The following is a 19953-nucleotide window of genomic DNA, read 5'->3' on the forward strand; positions in this document are numbered from 1 at the left end:
AGTAGATGCAGGAGCATGCAGCACTCTCCATCACTTGCCTTGTTGTGACTGACTAGTTGATGCTGTCTGCAGCTAAAGTAAGCCATAAGTGTACCTATACTTAAAGTATGTGTCCAGTGAAAGAGGAAAATTTGACGTGGCTCCTCGAGCTTCTCGTCATATCCAGTAACTTAACTGTGCTGGAAACGTACCATTTCTGCAAAGAAATTATCCATCAACATGAATACACACTTTTGGCTCAAACACAAATCTTTACAAGGAGTAATTTGACATTTTGGGAAACGCACCTATTCAATTCATTGCCAAGAGCTACATTTGTTTCATGCATATTTAAACTCTCTGGGCTGGCTAAAGCAAAAGCATTTACATTCAGGAAGAAAACTGACATTTCAAACAACGGTGATTTTTTTTTTTTGCTCTGCTGTTCTGGCCTAATAACATCTATGCCTTTCTGCAGCTGTTTTATCTGGGGATTTATATAGTACACACACACACACACACGCACACACACACACACACACACAATCTAAATATCCAATCCATCTGGCTAAATCCCAGTACTCCTCACCATCCAGTTTGTTACCAGATGTAGGAAAAGATTAATAAATCTGCATGGCCCGTCTGCATACTAGTCAGGACAGGATATCCTACACCCTCATACCTTTGGCCTTGAAACACTGCTGTAAAAATGTGTGGGCACATTAAGAGGTAGCTGAACTTGCACTGAGCTAAACCAGAACAGGCGTCTGCATTTTCCTGCATACTGAGGATGAGTTGTTATTATGTGGAGAAACAGCTGACGTTCCTTTTATCCGGAAGGCCATAATGAAACACGACACTATCACAGAGTAGTAGAGTATATGTTGTGTCTACATGAATGCTTTGATGGGATAGGTGTGTTACCTAAAAGAGAATTTAAAAAAAAATTAAATCAAAAATATGCCAAGTTTTCTTCATTTTTGAATCAGGCAGGAAGAGAAGAAGAGAAAAACCACGCTGTGTGGGAGGAAATGCGCTGTCAAAATTTAAAGGGAAAAAAATAGGACCTTTGAAATCTTCAGAACTTCATCATTTCTGACAGTACCTTCCCTGTTAGTGGATTATCTAATGTAGGAGGCCAGATTTAGCTTTCGCTTTACTCCCTCTACGCACTATTTTTATATGCACCTCATGTAGCATCCGCTCAAGGAAGTTATTCACAAAGGAGCTCTTTTTAAGTAGAAAAGATTTACTTCGTAGCGAGGGAGAAAGTGACTGTAACTCAAGAGATGTATAACAGAACAGGGGATTAATGCTGGGATATTACAAGCACTTTGTGGAATGGGAATGATGTGCTTTGTTTGAAATGTTTAGCTATCTGTTTGACTGATAATGGCTTGCATAAGCAATACATTAATTGGCTATACAAACAGTAGGCAGATGCAATGAAAATGAGCCCAAGTTTTGATCCTAATAAAGTCTGAAATGTAAGTTACTTATTTCTTAAAGCAAAATATTGCAGATACCAGAACTACTTCAGTACTGTGGGGAAGGCATAGTACCGAAGCCTCTACATTACAGGAATGGTTTGATAATTTAGATGAGAACACTGCAGACTAACCGGTTTCTGGCAGAAGCCTTAAATATACTGCACTGGCGTAGTATCAAACTTCCCTCATGTTATTTAGCCACTTCCCTCTTTTGTGAGAGATTAAAACCAGTACAGACGTACGTCAACTTTAACTGCTAGTTTCCATTAACACACCCTTTCAGCTACCCTTTATATTTTAATTATCTGTCAAGTTGAATTCCTAAGGAGGCACACTATTAAATTAGCAAAAGGTGGTTCACAATGCTGTCCTGAATATTACTGTAAGCAGTGACATATTCACTACATCAAAATAAAATGGTCTGCAGTAAGCATAGGGATCCAGCGATAAAAGACTCAGAAAACACACAGCTCAAGGGATCAACAAATCAATGAGGGAGGAGATTACATAAAATTGGCTACTGGGATATTTGTAGCCCCCCCCCAAAAAAAAAAAAGGCAGACAGCAGCGAATCTATGAAGGCTGATACAGTGTAATGTGCTATGCAGCCAACAGAGATCTGTTTACCTTCTTTTTGCTGCAGTAGATTTGCCATTTCTTCTCTGCAGGCAGTGCGAACATGGCTTCCCTGTGTTTCTCTGTAAGATCAAGCTCATCCTGCAAAATGAAGATGAAAAAGAAGAAAAAGGTTAAGAAATGTTGGTGCTGAGTCACAGTAACAAATCGCTGAACGTTAGATTATGAAACCCGTATTGATAACTCGAGTGTTAAAATATCGAGCATCTTTCTCAAAACCATCATCCTGCAAATTTACAAACAACTGACATCAAACCAAACAAAACATAAGTGAAGAGCAGCTCTGTTAGCTGTTTTTAGCTCAATCTCTTCATAGTATCACTGGATGGTCTCATCATATATTCAGTGCGATTTTGAAACAAATCAGATGTCTTCCCGGCTTTAGATGTGTGAGTAATGGGGAAAAGATAAGGTGTGGTTTGCCTGCTCAACATGTGGTAACAAACATCTGGAAACAACATGTGTCACAACGCATAAAAGACATTTCACAGAGGCGCGTAAAGGGTGCTTTTGGGAAGCGTTTGACTAAATACCAGGAAAAAAAAACTGACTGAGACATTATGAGCAAGATCTGTAACTTATCTGAGGGATTTATGGGCTTTTTGTGCTGAACTGTAGCTGAATGACTATATGTGAAAGAGGCAGTGGAAGTTATAGAGAAATAGAGATTATGTTAACGCAGTTTACCCAACAGAATAATTGCAAAATATTTTAATGACAACTAGTCATCATGGGACGTGCCTTTGGGGGTTTCATTTGCTAAAGAATGTAGGCCTGGTGAATCAATATGTGCAATGATCAAGTCCCTATTGACATCCTCAGTAAAAGGGCCACGTGTGTTTGGGGAAATGACTCAATTACTCCCTAAATCATAAAAAGCATGTATGTGTTTTATGTTGGGTATGAACGCATGATAGGAAAAGTAGCTTCACCTGACTGTCTGAGTAAATTTCAAATTCAAAGGTCGAGTTTAACTGATCGTAACAGAGCAGATGTTCAAAATCTGTTTCCCCAACATGAGTCTTTTTTTCCCCCCAGCAAACCCATTCTGATTATACAAGCACATGGTGGCTCATACTGGGTGAAAAGAAAAGCACGTGGCTGTTTTCTTCTAGTAAACAGAGCAACTGAAAGCCTCTTTGTCGTTACACTCAACGTACTCAATTATGTCTTCATAAAGAGTGGTAGACAAAAACAAGCAATTAGCAGATGGAGGAGGCCGAGGCATTAAGAGCTCCTGAATAAGGCCTATTGATGTGCAAAAATGTCATGCTTAGATTACTGTGGCAACCATGAGAGAGGAAACGGGGCCAGAAGAGAGAGCGAGAGGAGGGCACGACAAATTAGAAGTGACAATAAGACAGGGAAAAAAGGCAGTCTGGCCCTGTTATTCACAAGTTAGTGTAAGTTTAAACTGGGAGGAAGTGGCAGTTTATTTGGGAATGCCTTAAAATGTAACAGACAGGGTAAACAATGTAGTAAGAATATATTTTAGAGCCAATTTAAAACATCCACTTAAGTCAGTTTGGAAAATATTTCAAGTATTTCATTGTAAATTGTCTTGATTTGTATGATAGGGTGGTTTTTAAAGGTCATAATTATCCCAAGGTGGCCCAGTGATACAGTGCTAAGTACTGGCCTTTTATTTTAAAGAAGCGCTGGAATTCAAACTTGCTAGAAACCTTTATTTTTAATACTTTCATGACAATAAAAGTTCCAGTAAGTAATCCTGAATAAGACACATCAGGATTACCTACTGATTTCTGTAAGTGTTTAGATGTGCAAAAAACAAAAAACTAAATGGAACAGTGTCTTACCACCAACTCGGCGAACATGCTATCCAGCTCATCACTTCCCGGCATGGGCAGTGATGGCTCCATGGACTGCAGAGCAAAGTCATCCCGCAGTTTGTAGGTGATCTCTGGATGGTCTCTGTTGTTAAAACAACAGAAGATGGCGGAGAAGCCGCTGCGACCGCCGCCACCACCGCTACCCCCACCACGCTTCCGAGGAGGCATGGCGATCCAATGTCTAACTGGTCAGGCAGGGAGGGGGGGAGGCTCCTTCAGGACCTCTTTACAGCCTCCTCCACCTCAGAGTTTGGTCTCCGTCAGAGAGCACTGTAGACACAAAGAGGGGACAGTGAGTCTTGACCAAATTAGAGTGACGTATTGACCACATTAGTTAAACTGTCCATCCATCCATTCTCTTCCACTTATCCTTATCCTATCCCAGCTATCATTGGACAGATTGCCAATCTGACACAGGGATAACACAGAGAGGCAAACAACCATTTCCACTCACATTCAATTCAATTTTTTGTGGGCAATTTAGAATCACCAATTAACCTGACCCAACTAACTGCATAAAAGTGGCTTACTGTTTTTGGACTGAAGGAGGAAGCCAGAGTACCCAGTTAGAGTGCATGCCACAGAGAAAGATCTTGGCCAGATGGTGGAGTCAAACTCAGTATAGCTTAGGAAACTCAGGACCGTCTTACTGTGAGGCAACAGAGCTAGCCACCACCCCACTGTGCTGCATAGTTAAACTGGCTTTTCAAAAAGAATAAAACACAATTAAGACAATTTGAAAAGTGCTAAAAACAAAGACTGATAATTTCTGTTCTCTTCAATTAAACCACAGCAAGCTTCCAGCCACAATTGTACTGTACTACAACATGAACCTCTGATTCTGCTAATGTTTAATGAGGTAGGGTCATGATTTTTGAAAGGAAAGTACAATGTCCTCTGCCCCCAAAAGACTCGGTTATATCATTTACTCAATAGAGCCCTGCAATGAGAGTGTGACACTTGAAAGGGGGGAGATAATTTGACTGGATTAGCAAATTCAGGTCTTCTCGTGTCCAATTCCTCCTATTCAGGATTGGCTTTTCTCTGAAGATCTAACGAGTAGTAATTAGAAGGGAGTGTTTACAATGACCGTGGCGAGCAGTGTGTGATACCTTCTGGTCTTTAGAGACTGGTTTGGTCAGTGAAGGGGGGAAAGCTAAAGCAGGCCTTTTAGTAATCCCTGAGCTGCTGTACAAATCAGTCTGCATACTGACCTAATGATGGGGGAGATTTAAAACATTTAGAGACTATGTCAAACTGGAATATACAATGCTTCAATCTTCCTGATGATCCAATCACGTGACTCTACTTTCTGGCTGCTGCAGTACAAGCTACACATTTGGTTTGGTCTGTAGCAGCTGTAAGTTTCCACAGTAACGTAGGAAATGTGCACAATCCTGTTCAACTATCTGCCCTGCCTGTCTATCACAGATAAAAATACACAGAGTTCAGCTGTCCCAAACGAGCAGCATTGCTGACGACCGTCTCAGCATATCAATGAAAGTTTTACAAGAGGAAGATTATTTAAAAAAATAAATAAATAAATAAATAAATACAAATCTGGGATCATTTAAGTAACCCCTCCCCCCAAATACCAGATACAGTATATTTTAGGTTGCTGTTTGACTACTTTGGTTCTGACAAAAATATCCAACTGACAGATTTATTGTCCAAATTTTAATAATCATGACAAGATAAAACCTGATGACATTGGAAATTCCCCAACACTTCCTCAAGTGCCATTGTGATGTTAAAACTCTGGCTCTGAGGGACAATCTGTAACAGCTAAACTTTCAAAGTTTAAATCTTTAGTCTTGTTTAACCTCCTAGGACCTGGGGCCTGTTCTTCGTACCTCGCTAAGTAAGTTAGCTGGATTAGATTGTTGACGATTTCGCGTGATCCCGGATCGTTCGGTTCCCCGAAGCTCATCCGGGACTTGCTGTCATAGCAACAGAGCCGTAAGCGTAAACCTGCTCGGGAGCAGGTTTACTTTATGTAAACAGGATTAGATCGCGGCCACGCAGGTATGTCCGCTTCATTTATACGAAAGCAACAGCGATATTCCACCACTGTTTCACCATAAATAAATAACATCAATGTAACTAAAGATAATGCAGCACTTGATCCTTTTATTGATGTCACACAGATACATACAGGTCATTTCCTAAAAAAGGGAAATGAACTATTAACATTCTATCACATGTATGTGATTATTACAGATGTAATTCATATTTCAGAGTAGTAATTGTAAATTACTTCGTGTAATCAAGATGAGAGACCACGGCTATAAAAGCGAAGGTGGATTTGGGAAGCCTGTCGCAGCCATGTCCTGTCCGTATACGCGAGCCACCCATTGCGGAAGGTGCAAGATTGATAAGGAGAGTCCTCAGAATTCAGCGTATATTGCGGGATAGACAGGATCCTTTAGCTCAGCGCGACAGTGTGCTCATAGAGAGATATCGATATTCCCGTGAGGGTATTATTTACTTAACCAACTTGTTGACGAGGGGGTGCAGGACCACCACCTGTCTTTTTTTCCTCTGCCCTTTTCTTGGTTGCTGTTATGAACAAACTAACAGAGTATTACAGGCCAGTATTACCTTGCCAAGAGACGAAAAGCAATCTAAGAGATAAATATTACCATTCTGTAGAATACTCCTGTATTCCACTTTTACTTGTTCCCATGTTCTTGTGGGTCCTGTTGTGGCTCTAATGTGAAAGGGGATATAATATAACATATTATAATATAATATAATGCCATATGATATTTGACAATATAGTGTCATATGATAGATCTACCCTACCGCCTACTGGTGTTGGCCAGAGGGGCCGATGGCGCGATATGGCAGCCTGGCTACAACCGTAGCTCCCTCCACCAGTGTGTGAATGTGGGAGTGAATGAATAGTGGTATCGTAAAGCGCTTTGGGTGCCTTGGAAAGCGCTATATGAACCCAATCCATTATTATCAGTATTATTATTAAATTACCTACGAGTTTGATTTGTCAGCAACTTTCTGCCAGCCCTCTCTCCTTGCTTCTGCAGCCTTTGCAGTGTTCTCTTGCGTTTTAATTAAACTCTGAAACTCCTGAAATCCCTCACTCATGAGTTCTTGCTCTGCTGCCGGAAAATACCGAGCACGCCCCTTCGACATTTTCGCCGACCAATCAGCGGGTTGCCGATCAATGTTTCTACTATCGATGCGTAGCCCCTTTTACGACACCCAGTGATGTCACATTACTGCGTCCAGCTGTACTAATCGTCAACAGCAGGCGTGTTCGGGGAACCGGATTAGCGAGCTCACGGTTAGCGCGATGGTTTGGTCTTGGATGTGTCATTTGATCTTGGATGTAGTAAGCGACGTACGAAGAACAATCCCCTGGTGTCCACATATGTGGACATCACATTTGGGGTTGCCTGGACCAAAATACTTTGCTCTACAAAAGCCTGATATCGACTTACGAGGACATTATACTGACACTGTTCAATCAAAATTTCAAACGAATGTCTTCATATGTGGATCTCATTTTTCTCAGGAGTAAAAATCAGGTAAAAACAGAAAAATAATAAAAAATAAAAAAATAAAAATAAAATCAGGTAATTCTTTGTTTTTAACATTCATCAGGTCCCAGTCAGCCCCAATATCAAAGAGAAATTAAAAATGCATGCCATGAAAGAGTTCGGGTCTTAGGAGGTTAAGACCAGAGCCCTTCAGTCATCTCACTCAGACTGTACTTTGACCTGTGACCAGACTGAACTGTGCTTGAAACATTTGCCTCTCTGCTTTCAGCCAAGGGTGACAGATGCTAAGGTTGTTGCTAAAGCCTCAAAGTAAAACATAAGGTAAGATTTTAAAAGAAAAACAAACATCAAAACTCACTAGGAAACCCCCCCCAAAAAAACCAGAACAACCTGGAACACATGTACAAGTATAATAATCATGTTAAACGTGACAAAGAGAGAAGAAAGTTGCAGAGTGTGCTCGCTAACCCGATGGTTTATCTTCAACAAGGAAATCAAGTGCACAAGGGACATATCTGCTGTCTGGGAAATAAAAAAAGAGATGTCCAGATATCCGCAAGTATGCTGTCGTCAGCATACCACAAAAATATCTCTACACTGTCCCTACACTGTGGTGTGAGGCTCAGCATCATAAACCACAGAGGTTGTGCTGAACTGCAGAAATGTCTGGACGTCTTGTCGTGGTGACCAATAGCCCAGCAGATTATAACCCTGTTCACTTGACCTTTTCCAGTGATTTCCTATAAGTCAAATGCTCCACACAGACTGAATGCATCAAGTTCAGTGTGAAGCATTTTTAAATTTAGTCTGGTCAGGTCACGTCCTTAGCGGTAATCGAAGATTGTGGGTCGCTATTCTCAGCGAGCCGAGGAAACAAACTAGTTATTTCTTCCAAAGGAGAAAGTGAGGGCATTTCCTATAGCAATGTCTTTGGTCAACCTAAATAGGGCCCGATAGCATCACTGTCCCATTTTTGGCACTTTTGGTTCATATGGGTTTCCTCTATCCAGCAGCTGTATTTTTTATTTTTTTTTTTTTTTTTAAATTACGGATGTCAGCAACTTTTTCCAACCACCAGAAAAATTTGTCGCCTTCTATCATTTTTATTCTTAAGCACCAAATAACTCCTTTAAGATGTGCCGATTCTAACAACAACAAAAGGAGCAAACCTCTAAAAGAGATATAATTAACACAAGCAGTAACATAAGATATAATTTAACTTTTAAACAAATTGGTTTTTAAAATTTTGTCTCAAGGCAGACTGCGTTTATAACGAACTGCTACTCTGACAAATCCGAAGCACTAGATATTTGTCCACATCACTGCTTTTTGCTCTTGAAAGCCAACAGACTACAATTAACTGGACAAACTGTCAAACAATACTAGTCATAACATGTATTCCACTTTAACAATAATCACTCTTTTCTAAAGAAAAAAAGAAAGCAAACGTACCGAAATATACAACAGAGTGAATGAAAAGCATACAGTACCACTAGAAATACACGGTGCCTGAGGCCAAATGGCCACACGTGGGATAAAGTACACAGCAGCTCTCTTTTATTAACACACTGAATAGTATATTTATTTTGACACATCCTTGACTTTTCTAAATTGACTACTGGAGGCCTCGGCAGCAGCTGCTTGGCTTCACACTCACCATCTATTCTAGCATGAAGGGAAGAAGCCTTTCAAAGGCTTCTTTGACCATATTAGTACACAAAGCTGCCCATTTTTTTCCATTAGCTAAACTATGTTTAAACTTGTGAGCCAGAGTGGGACAAAGCTGGTCCCCCATCCAGCTACAGTAGCCAGAGGATATGCCATGACTCACTCATCCGAAGAAGGTCACCGGGAGTGTTTGAACATGGAGACCATCTGATGTCTGTGAAGACTTTGTGCTGGAATTGTTTACCCTCTGAGACCTGATTGCGCTCACATTAGTCCCCGGAGGCTGTCTGTCAGACGGTCAAGGTGTCGAACCTAACAGAGGCTTGTTGCAACAGGACAACATTCCTCTCATAGCCAGGTGAGTCTTGTGACCCTGAACAACACCCACACTACAACACGTTCCACTGTCACCTGCTCTAACTGAGAGGGAGCAACAGATTATCTTTAATTACAGGTCACGTACAGCCTAGCCAGCTGAACTGATCTTAACTGTCCAAGAAGTAACAGCCAAATTAGTGGTCATATCCAGTAATTATCCATGTAGTAGTATGTCTGAAATGTTAAGAGTCTGAAAGTTGATGGTGGTGCCATGTAGCAGTCCCATTGTTCATATGATCAAGAAGAATGCTATTCATCCTGAAATAAATCAAGTCCTGGACTTTAACAGAGAAACATGCCTTTTGTAGGCAGATGCATACAGATTAACCCAGATTCTTCTGTACTCCTTCATTCATACACATCCAATAACTAGACCCGCCCACCCATTTCCTAACAAACACTTCTCTCTTTGTGTGAAGGAGATTTCTGTCTGTGGATAGTCTTGTTGTTTTCTTGACCATGTGGTTTGGCGGGTGACCTGGCATGAGTCCAAACTGTAAAAACAATCCCAGTGTTTGCGAAGTGAGTGTGAGCCCGCCCATGGTGCCTGCCCAAGACCTCTCCATTAAAACCTGCACAACTGTCAGGTCCACTGGAGAAAAGGCAGAAGTAAGAAGAGCATCTTAAGCTAAACACAAAGAGGCTCACGTTACTAAACATGTGCAGGGAAAACTAAAGAATTTAAGGATGACCTGACACTTCATCCAGCTGTCACATCTTTCTTTGTTGATTTTGTTCCGTCAGTTTATTAACCTCTTTAGGATTCTCTGCCGTTAACCGTAAAAGGCTCAGTGTGCCAGATTTTCCTGATGCTACATGAGTGACAGGTACAGAAGTCGATCCAAAATTAATTGTTATAAATCAGTAGCCTTGTTTAATTTTCACACAAAAAGAGGTCAACTTTAAGCTGATGCTAATAACCCAGATTGTGCTTGACTTGGAGAAGGAATTCAACCTTGGAACGAGAACACAGTGGACAGCAGTGTATTGAAAACAGATGTGTGAAATACCTTCTTCTGCAACAGCTGGCATCTCTCAGGAGTTTCTAGCTTTGAGATGTAGTTTTAATTTTTTGATTTCTACAGTGAATAATATTGACCTAAATCACAGGCTGCATTCATGCTGAAAGAGATGAGAATCTCTCCTGTGTTTCTTTAGTAAGGCCAAGGAAACCTTGAACAACATATGTATTAAGACTCTACTCAGAATCAATACACAGAATATATTTGGCAGCACTGTACACCGTCTACCTTGATTTGGTTAAGGAGATTTGGCAACAGGATAACAATATGTAATATAATTATAATCTACCTTTGTCCTTCAGAGAAACATTGAATCTCTCCTTGCATCAGGGACATCCATCTAACAGTGTTCTTGAACTCCTTACAGCGTGTACAGGGTGTTAATAAAAATAGTATTTCTCCTAGAAAAATTGCATCAGTATAATGCTGTTCTTACACAATGTCTTTCCACTAACCCACAAACATCTGTTGCATCAACATCTAAAGAGCCCAAATAATTTCATCAGATGTTTGTGGAAAAAAAAAAAAAAATGGCACAGCTGGTAGAAGCACGGTTGGCTATACAGGGTATAGCTGTAGCAGTGTTATGGGCGGAGCAGAAATGTATTTGGTGCACAGAAGTTTAATCTTCTTTACCGATTTAGGATTTGGGATGGATCAGACTTACGATTTGATGATCATCTTGTCGAAGTATTTTCAACGCAAAGCAACTCCAGGTCATGGACCCAGCTATAAGATGCTGCTGCACACAGCAACATTTCTTTTGAAAACTATATCTGCTCCACTGATACTGGAGGCACAGTTCATGGTTTGCCAAGTGCACTCTCTGCAATATGCTTAACTAAAAGCCCAAGGATTATTGTGCCCTGCACTGACAAAAATATTTTGGATTTGTATGGACAGCTGCAAATGAAGCTGAGGACATAGAATAAGGTTGGAGGAAGTCATTTTGCCAAAAAACAACCTTAGCCCAGAGCTGCTGAGCTAGAAACCAGCAATCAAACCAGTATTTCAACAGTTTGCCTAACTTGTGCAAATGAAAAATGATTCAACATCAGAGGCACATTTGGTCACAGTCACAACATTAACAGCATTAAGAGTGGCATTAATAACATTTTGTAATGTAGCTTTAGTGTGTGTTGCTAAGGCTTTTCTCCTAGCAAGAAGGAAATGTTAAATGGTGTGTGACTAATTTTCCCTGGTTTAGATGTGGTACAAATGGCATAGTGGTATCTTGCACAGTTGGATACCATACATAGCTATCATTGTGCCAATTACTTAATAGCACCCTGAGCACACAATGAGTAAACAGATGATAACTTGGACACTTATCAGAAAAAAACTAGGCCGTGAGAGAAATGTTGACTGGCAGGTTTAATGGAGATTAAAATCAATCGGTCCCCATTGGCTGCCAGTCAATGGAGAGCCATCAGAAAGTCGGTGTCAAAGCTGCAGTGTTAAAGCAGCAGAGCTATTCTGCTCTGATGTGTTTGTGCTCATGTGCATTTAAATTACACGACTGCATGTCGAGATATGACAAAGGCATTGCCTCTGGAGCATTAATGTCACATGGCTGAGGGAGCAGTGCTGAAGTGGCTCTCAGATTACAGGATTAACATAGAGAGACGCAAAGCGAAGAGAAAGGGATAACACAGAGACAAAGGAAGCGATTCTTCCATCGGGTGATACACTTTACAGTCATTTTACAGGGCTGTGGGTTATAAAAGCTCTTGTAGCACTTTGAAGTAGTGAAAGTTAATGTTTCAAAGTTAGTCAGGGCTGTGACCATAAAGATTGTAATCCGACTCTATTGTTGCCATAGTTTTTTCCTGTTTTATGATGACGTGCTTATGTGCATAAATAAAACAGTTTAAAAAAATAATAAAATCTGTCAGTGGACTCTTTAAGGCAAATTAGATCCATATTAATACTATAACCCTGGATATAACAACTAATGGTAAACAATACAAGTAAATGCTATTCTGTACTCCGAGACCCTGCTGTAACTGCTTGGGGTAAAACAAAAAAAAAAACAAAAAAAAAAAAACTCCAGCAAATTCGATTACCTATGTTACATAAAGGTAATCTAATTGTTTTGTTTGTTTGTTTTCAGTACACAGGCTCATGATCTTCACACACTTCTGGAGACAGTACTCTAGTCATAGTCTATGATGCATCTGAAGCCACAACTGCTTTCAAAAACAGAAAGAGAAAGATATATACACTCACGTTGAGGCTGACTAACATAAAGTGTGAACAATAAACTCTGTAAGTGAATATTTGATTAGAAGACTGATAACCTGACCTGCATTATTTTATGAACAAAGCGTTGTGCACACCCAGTGATGATAAGCAGCTGTTTATCACCAAATTATTCTATGGTCTTGGAAAGATTCAAATCACTGGTGAATCTAACATGTGGTACCCTCTAGTTCTATACAAGCTTGTATTCCTTTATAGAAACTCCAACAGGGAAACTGACTGGATGCTCACCAAACCATATTTTGACACTTTAATAGTTGCAAAAACTATAATAATATTAACCAAATAGGCTTTAGTATCAGTTTATTACTGTTACAAATATACATATATTCCAAGCTCTTCCACAGCTCTTAAAAAAATTCCTGTGATTCTTACATGTATGAGCACAAAGCAAAAAATATACTTTGAGAAACTGGGAGTGTGCAGATAATGCTGGGAGGACAGAGATTAAAAAGCAGGTTAAAAGGCTACTGCACTTTCCACCAGCAAGGTTGCCAAACTTGTTCTGAAGACAGAGTCTTCAACCCCCCACTCTTAAGATCTTAGCATTTTTGAACAGGCCAGGCTTTCATGGAGGTTAGACTCGGGGCAAAGATGGAAAATACTTGAACATGCGACAGTATGCCAGAGTTTCATTGCTGTCATCTCGAATTCTATTTATCGACTACATTCAAGATAAAAGGAAAAAGAACAGCGCAGTTTAAAAATAGCATATAAAACAAGCCGCTCATTACACCCACTTCATGCCCCTATTAATGCACCAGTGTGATTTGTATCCACAGTATTGCATGTAATAAATCAAAGCAATGCACTAAGGTGGGATTACACCATGTCTTATCACTGACATCATTATAAACACACACACATATATCTCTCTCTATCTCTCTCTCTCTCTCTATATATATATATATATATATATATATATATATATATATATATATATATATATATATATATATATATATATATATATATATATATATATATATAGCTGGATAGCGTAGTGGTTAAACTACACGCCTTTGGAACAGAGGATCGCAAGTTCGATTCCTGCCTGGGGCGTCTGTATCCAGTAAGGGTCCTAAGGCTAGACCCCCTATGCTAAGCAAGCCTACCGCAGACATGAGCGAGACAGATAAATATGAAGGCATGCCGGCTCGGACGTCGCCCGGATCAACAAGGTCCGCGTCAGGTGTTGAGGAACCAGGGCACCCTGACGAAAAGTGGGCTACTGGAACAAGAAGGCATCGGTGGGCAAGGGACGAAAACAGGGCGTTGTTGGAATGCTACTACGCAAGTAACCCCGGCGGAAGGGGCTACATGAATAGGATGAGGGACCTATGGATTCTTCGATACCCAACATCCACAATGACGGCGAAACAACTAGTAGCTCAGTGTTCCAACATTCGAAAGAAAGGACTGCTCTCACAGCTAGAGATTGACGAGGTACAACACAAATGCTACGGCAAGGAGGAGTCAGGACGCCAGGTCAGGGGGGAGATATCATCACCCCCACCCGAGATTAGGTACATAGCCCCAAGTGCGATAGGAGAAGGATCGTTGAGTGCGAGAGGAGCTGACCTGAAAAATAGGATCATGGCCAAGCTTGAAACCTGGATCCCCCGTAGCCGGTTACCAAGATTACGTGAAGTACCCTCAGAAGGTCTGCTAGATGATGTTAATGCAGCACTACGGGCAATACCTACAACCACGGTTACCGACACTAACAAGCTGATCTACAATACGGCAGCAGTGATCAGTGAGATGCTTGGCTACAAGTTGAACAGCCACAAGGGGCAGTACCCTCCATGGAGAAGGAGGCTAGAGGGCAAGATCAAAGTAGCACGGAGGGAGGTTAGCCAACTAACGGAGTTGCAGAAAGGTGCGACAAATAAGGTGCCTAAGAAATACAGCAAGCTGTCCATACCTGAGGCCTTGGAAACTGCCAAGCAAAGACTCACAGCCTTGGCCAGCCGCTTGAGGAGGTACACCAGAGAGATAGAAGGCAGGAGAATAAACCAGCTGTTCTCCACAGAACCAGCAAAGGTGTACTCTCAGTGGCAAGGGAACAATAAGAGAACAGCACCACCAAGGCTGGAGACGGAACAATACTGGAAGAGCATATGGGAGAAGGATGCAACCCATAACGGCAATGCTCAGTGGCTAGAGGATCTGAGGGCAGACCACAGCGACCTCCCTGAACAGGGTCCAGTAACCATCACAGTGGCAGATATCCAAGAAAGGGTCTCCAGTATGAAGAGTTGGACAGCACCAGGGCCCGACATGGTTCACGCCTACTGGCTGAAGAAGCTGACTGCACTCCACGAGCGTCTGGCAGCACAAATGAACCAGCTGCTAGTTAACGAGAGACACCCGGAATGGCTAACTGAAGGCCGGACGGTCCTGATCCCCAAGGACCCCAAGAAGGGACCGGTCCCCTCCAACTACCGACCAATAACCTGCCTCAGTACTACATGGAAGCTCCTGTCAGGCATCATATCGGCTAAGATGAACAGGCACATGGGTCAATACATGAGCGGGACACAGAAAGGAATTGGCAAGAATACCAGAGGTGCAAAACACCAGCTACTGGTAGACAGAACAATCAGCCGAGACTGCAAGACCAGACTGACCAACCTGTGCACTGCCTGGATTGATTACAAGAAGGCCTATGACTCAATGCCCCACAGCTGGATACTGGAATGCCTAGAATTGTACAAGATCAATGGGACCCTAAGAGCCTTCATCAGGAACTCAATGGGGATGTGGCGTACAACACTAGAGGCCAACTCCAAGCCCATAGCACAAGTTACCATCAAGTGCGGGATCTACCAAGGAGATGCTCTGTCCCCACTGCTGTTCTGCATAGGCCTGAACCCCCTCAGTGAGATCATTAACAAGACTGGCTACGGATACCGACTACGGAACGGAGCAGTTGTCAGCCACCTCCTGTACATGGATGACATCAAGCTGTATGCCAAGAGTGAACGAGACATCGATTCACTGATCCACACTACCAGGCTATACAGCAATGACATTGGAATGTCGTTCGGACTGGAGAAGTGTAGTCGGATGGTAACAAAGAGAGGGAAGGTAGTCAGAACTGAGGGGATTGAACTACCAGAAGGCAACATTGCAGACATAGAGGACAGTTACAAGTACCTGGGGATCCCGCAGGCAAATGGGAACCATGAAGAGGCCGCTAGAAAGGCTGCAACCACCAAGTACCTGCAGAGGGTCAGGCAAGTCCTGAGGAGTCAGCTGAATGGTAAGAACAAGATCCGGGCCATCAACACGTACGCCCTGCCCGTGATCAGGTACCCTGCTGGGGTAATAGGCTGGCCAAAGGAGGAGATAGAAGCCACTGACATAAAGACAAGAAAGCTCCTGACCATGCATGGAGGGTTTCACCCCAAGTCCAGCACCCTGAGGCTGTACGATAAGCGGAAGGAAGGGGGCCGGGGACTGGTGAGTGTCAGCACCACAGTCCAGGATGAGACAAGGAACATCCAAGAATACATTGGGAAGATGGCCCCAACTGACCGAGTGCTCAGTGAATACCTCAGGCAGCAGAAACCCAAGAAAGAGGAGGGAGACGAGGAACCATCATGGAAGGACAGGCCCCTGCACGGTATGTACCACCGGCAGATAGAGGAGGTGGCTGATATCCAGAAATCCTACCAGTGGCTGGACAAAGCTGGACTGAAAGACAGCACAGAGGCACTAATCATGGCAGCACAAGAACAAGCTCTGAGCACAAGATCCATAGAGGCTGGGGTCTATCACACCAGGCAAGACCCCAGGTGCAGGCTGTGTAAAGATGCCCCAGAGACAATCCAGCACATAACAGCAGGGTGCAAGATGCTAGCAGGCAAGGCATACATGGAACGCCATAACCAAGTGGCCGGCATAGTGTACAGGAACATCTGTGCCGAGTATAACCTAGAAGTCCCGAGGTCAAAATGGGAGATGCCCCCAAGGGTGGTGGAGAATGACCGAGCTAAGATCCTGTGGGACTTCCAGATACAGACGGACAAAATGGTGGTGGCTAACCAACCGGACATAGTGGTGGTAGACAAACAGAAGAAGGCGGCCGTAGTGATCGATGTAGCGGTTCCGAATGACAGCAATATCAGGAAGAAGGAACACGAGAAGCTGGAGAAATACCAAGGGCTCAGAGAAGAGCTCGAGAGGATGTGGAGGGTGAAGGTAACGGTGGTCCCCGTGGTAATCGGAGCACTAGGTGCGGTGACTCCCAAGCTAGGCGAGTGGCTCCAGCAGATCCCGGGAACAACATCGGAAATCTCTGTCCAGAAGAGCGCAGTCCTGGGAACAGCTAAGATACTGCGCAGGACCCTCAAGCTCCCAGGCCTCTGGTAGAGGACCCGAGCTTGAAGGATAAACCGCCCGCAGGGGCGTGCTGGGTGTTTTTTTTATTTATATATATATATATTTTTTTTTTTTTTTTAAAAGAAAAGTGTGAGTTAACAGCTTTCAGTCGTAAATTGTTATTTTAAATGTTGGTGACAGCTCAGAAGTTGGAAATTACAGCATTCCCAGAAATGATTTTATTGTGAAAAGAACTGATTGGCCAATGGATGAAGGAGTACTTTAGCTCTTTTGTATGTAGACATGCAGAGGTCGAGAGCTTGAGAATCATTAAACTGGAGGATCAATATGCCCTCAATTATGAGCAGCAAGGGCAGACAATCAGTGCCATCTCTGAAACAGTTCCCACGCGTGCATCAGTATCACAAACAACTGCATCACTGTAAATAAGCAGTGAGATCGAAGAGAGAACAGCAAGTAATAAACAACTGGTGAGTACAAATATAAATCCCCCAGTCTGAAAGACAGCTAGCGGTGCCTTATAAGGACCGCTAGCTGTCATCGTGATCTTTCTGTGTACTGCAAAAGATTCATGTGTGCCACAGCTAGGCACAGTCCAACACCAATCACATATTTATTCCTGAGTAATGAAATGTACAAACTCACAGATCATCAATAACAGGGTGGGGACTGCGCTGTAATATTTTCCAGGATACCCTGAGCTGCAGCAGTTTAAAAATCCCTACCTCTTCCTCAGTTGCCATGGCAACCAGAGCGGTGGGTGACCGGTGCAAGCTGGGTGGGAGGGTGATTTAATGTAAGCCCTTTCCAGTGCACATTACCCTCCTTTTTAATCTGTTCTGGATGCTTATAAGGGAGAAAATAGGATTGTCGCTCTAATTCAGCAGACATAAACAAATAACAAAACCATTACGGATTACAGGGTAAAAATCTAGCTTGCCATCACCCAGACGCACTGTAAAATCCACACAAAATTACAACTACTCTATTGTAATCCATGAGTCCATATAGTATTTATGTTATGTGTAGTGTGCAGCCTCTCTCTCTCTCTCTCTCTCTCTCGATCGAGATCGAGAGAGAGAGAGGCGCTGCGGAAGTGAGACTGGAACCTGAGAAGGATGGGCAGTGGCAGGAAACGAGCGAGGAGAATCAGCGGACCCCTCTACGCTCAAGGTGACATTGCTTTCATTGACCTGATTATCTGCACTCCACTCCCATCATGGAAAAAATATGCCATCCTCTCCCTCTCTCACTCACTTGATACTGATAATGGGCAGCAAACCAGGGAGAGAAGCTGGTGGGAGGTAGCACCCTGTAGCCACTGTGTCTGTGTGTGTGTGTTTGTGTGTGTAAGCACATATTTCTACCAGCACCTCACCCTATCTCCAGAGCAGCCTTGTCATTATGGGGCATTCCCCGCATACACAGGACAACTCTCCCACCATGAAATCAGCCGTGGGCCCCAGCAGGAGCGACCTGTCATCCTCCCCTTCCCCCTCGGTTACTACGGCAACACTGTTTTTCTGCACCAACACCTCTTAATTAGACAGACGTGACACATTCACCTACGTATTGGTGAGAGGAATCCAATCCAGCTTGTGTTCTGGGGAATGATAAAGCACACCAGCAGCCCCGACTCCCCTCACTCACACGCTGATAGCCTCCAACTATCTCCCGGTCACATGCAGTCCACACTCAAACATTTCAGCCAGCAGATAGCCGGCTTCGGCTCCTCGCTCCTATTCCTTGCATTCATTTAATTATAGGGTAGAATTGGAAGATGCATTTTGCTTGTCTTACCCTGTCCAGGAGAGAGCTTCCCTCTGTTGTGCTCTTAGCATTCCCTTTATATCCTCAACTCACTGCAGTATCCAGCTTTCTGCACTGTCGACAGAAAAAACTATGCCTGTACACAGCATGCAGTGGAGCATTTCCTGCACAAGGTATGTAGTCCACGCAGGTTCAAAGTCATCTGGATGAGGTTTAAGTGGCTAATAAGCACCTTCTCAGAGGCTGTCAAAGGAAAATCCCAGTTAGGTTGAGGATGTGTTTCTGTGATGGCTGCAGGGCAAACAAGGGATAAACTCGCCGTACATAGAACGAACTGCTGCTTGAGATCATGCACACAGCCAGCTGGCTGGCGAGTACTTCTTTCGTATTCTCTCCCTCCCTAGCCTCCTTCTCTCTGCCTTTCTCTGCAGAATGCCGTGGGGGCAGAGGGGAGAGGCACAGATGTTACTGGCTCCAGGCCACACCCCTTTTCAACACTCCTAGTCCTAATAGGATACAGGAGGGCCGTGGCCACCGCCCAGCTTGCTTCCCCACCCCCCCACCCCTACCGGCTGTGAACAACTTCTTGAAGGGTTTGCTTGAAGAGGGCTTGTTTGAAGAGCTGTAGGAAGAAAAGAAGGCTGTGTGGTGGAAATGTGTGACAGGGAGAGAAGAAGGATGCTATTCACGTGTGCCAGGGATGCTGGAGGAATGAAGCAATGTCCAAACCAATGTCCAAACGAAAGAAAGCAGAAGAGCTGAACTGCTTCTCATCATTATTCTGAAGTCCTGTGTTTAATAAAACACCTTCAGAATATGCAACACTGCAGTCTCGAAACGGTGATAACATCCCAAAGAATTTTAATCTAAACAATGTCAGACACTCCCACATGATTTACTGCACATGTATCATGAGTGCATCTCAGCTAATTACTGCTTAACAAAATCCAGCATCCATAAACATTCCTGAATTGCAACACTGTGACTTTTTTTTTCAGACACCAAAGTAATAAAATTGCATATGGAA

The 19953-nt window shown here is 42.9% G+C and overlaps 1 protein-coding gene across 5 annotated transcripts in view; it reads right to left on the reverse strand.

Moving 5' to 3' along the window:
• The window catches only part of daam1b (dishevelled associated activator of morphogenesis 1b), a 49125-nt gene that overhangs the window by 14282 nt on the left and 14890 nt on the right, over window positions 1-19953 (reverse strand). For 4 of the 5 annotated variants that reach the window (XM_085246867.1, XM_085246863.1, XM_085246865.1 and 1 more), the window contains exons 2-3: window positions 3923-4225; window positions 2097-2186 (exon numbers count right to left, since the gene is read on the reverse strand). In XM_085246867.1, coding sequence (XP_085102993.1) covers window positions 2097-2186; window positions 3923-4123 — 291 coding nt within the window. In that variant the 5' untranslated portion in view covers window positions 4124-4225. Of the gene's footprint in view, window positions 1-2096; window positions 2187-3922; window positions 4226-18956; window positions 19362-19953 lie in introns of those variants that run through there. The other variant, XM_085246864.1, reaches the window with a different exon arrangement.

Source organism: Mchenga conophoros, linkage group LG15 (genome assembly GCF_057382185.1).
Source record: "Mchenga conophoros isolate Kocher_MC1m ecotype Shallow Benthic linkage group LG15, M_conophoros_male_GT1.1, whole genome shotgun sequence".
In the NCBI taxonomy this organism is placed as follows: domain Eukaryota; kingdom Metazoa; phylum Chordata; class Actinopteri; order Cichliformes; family Cichlidae; genus Mchenga; species Mchenga conophoros.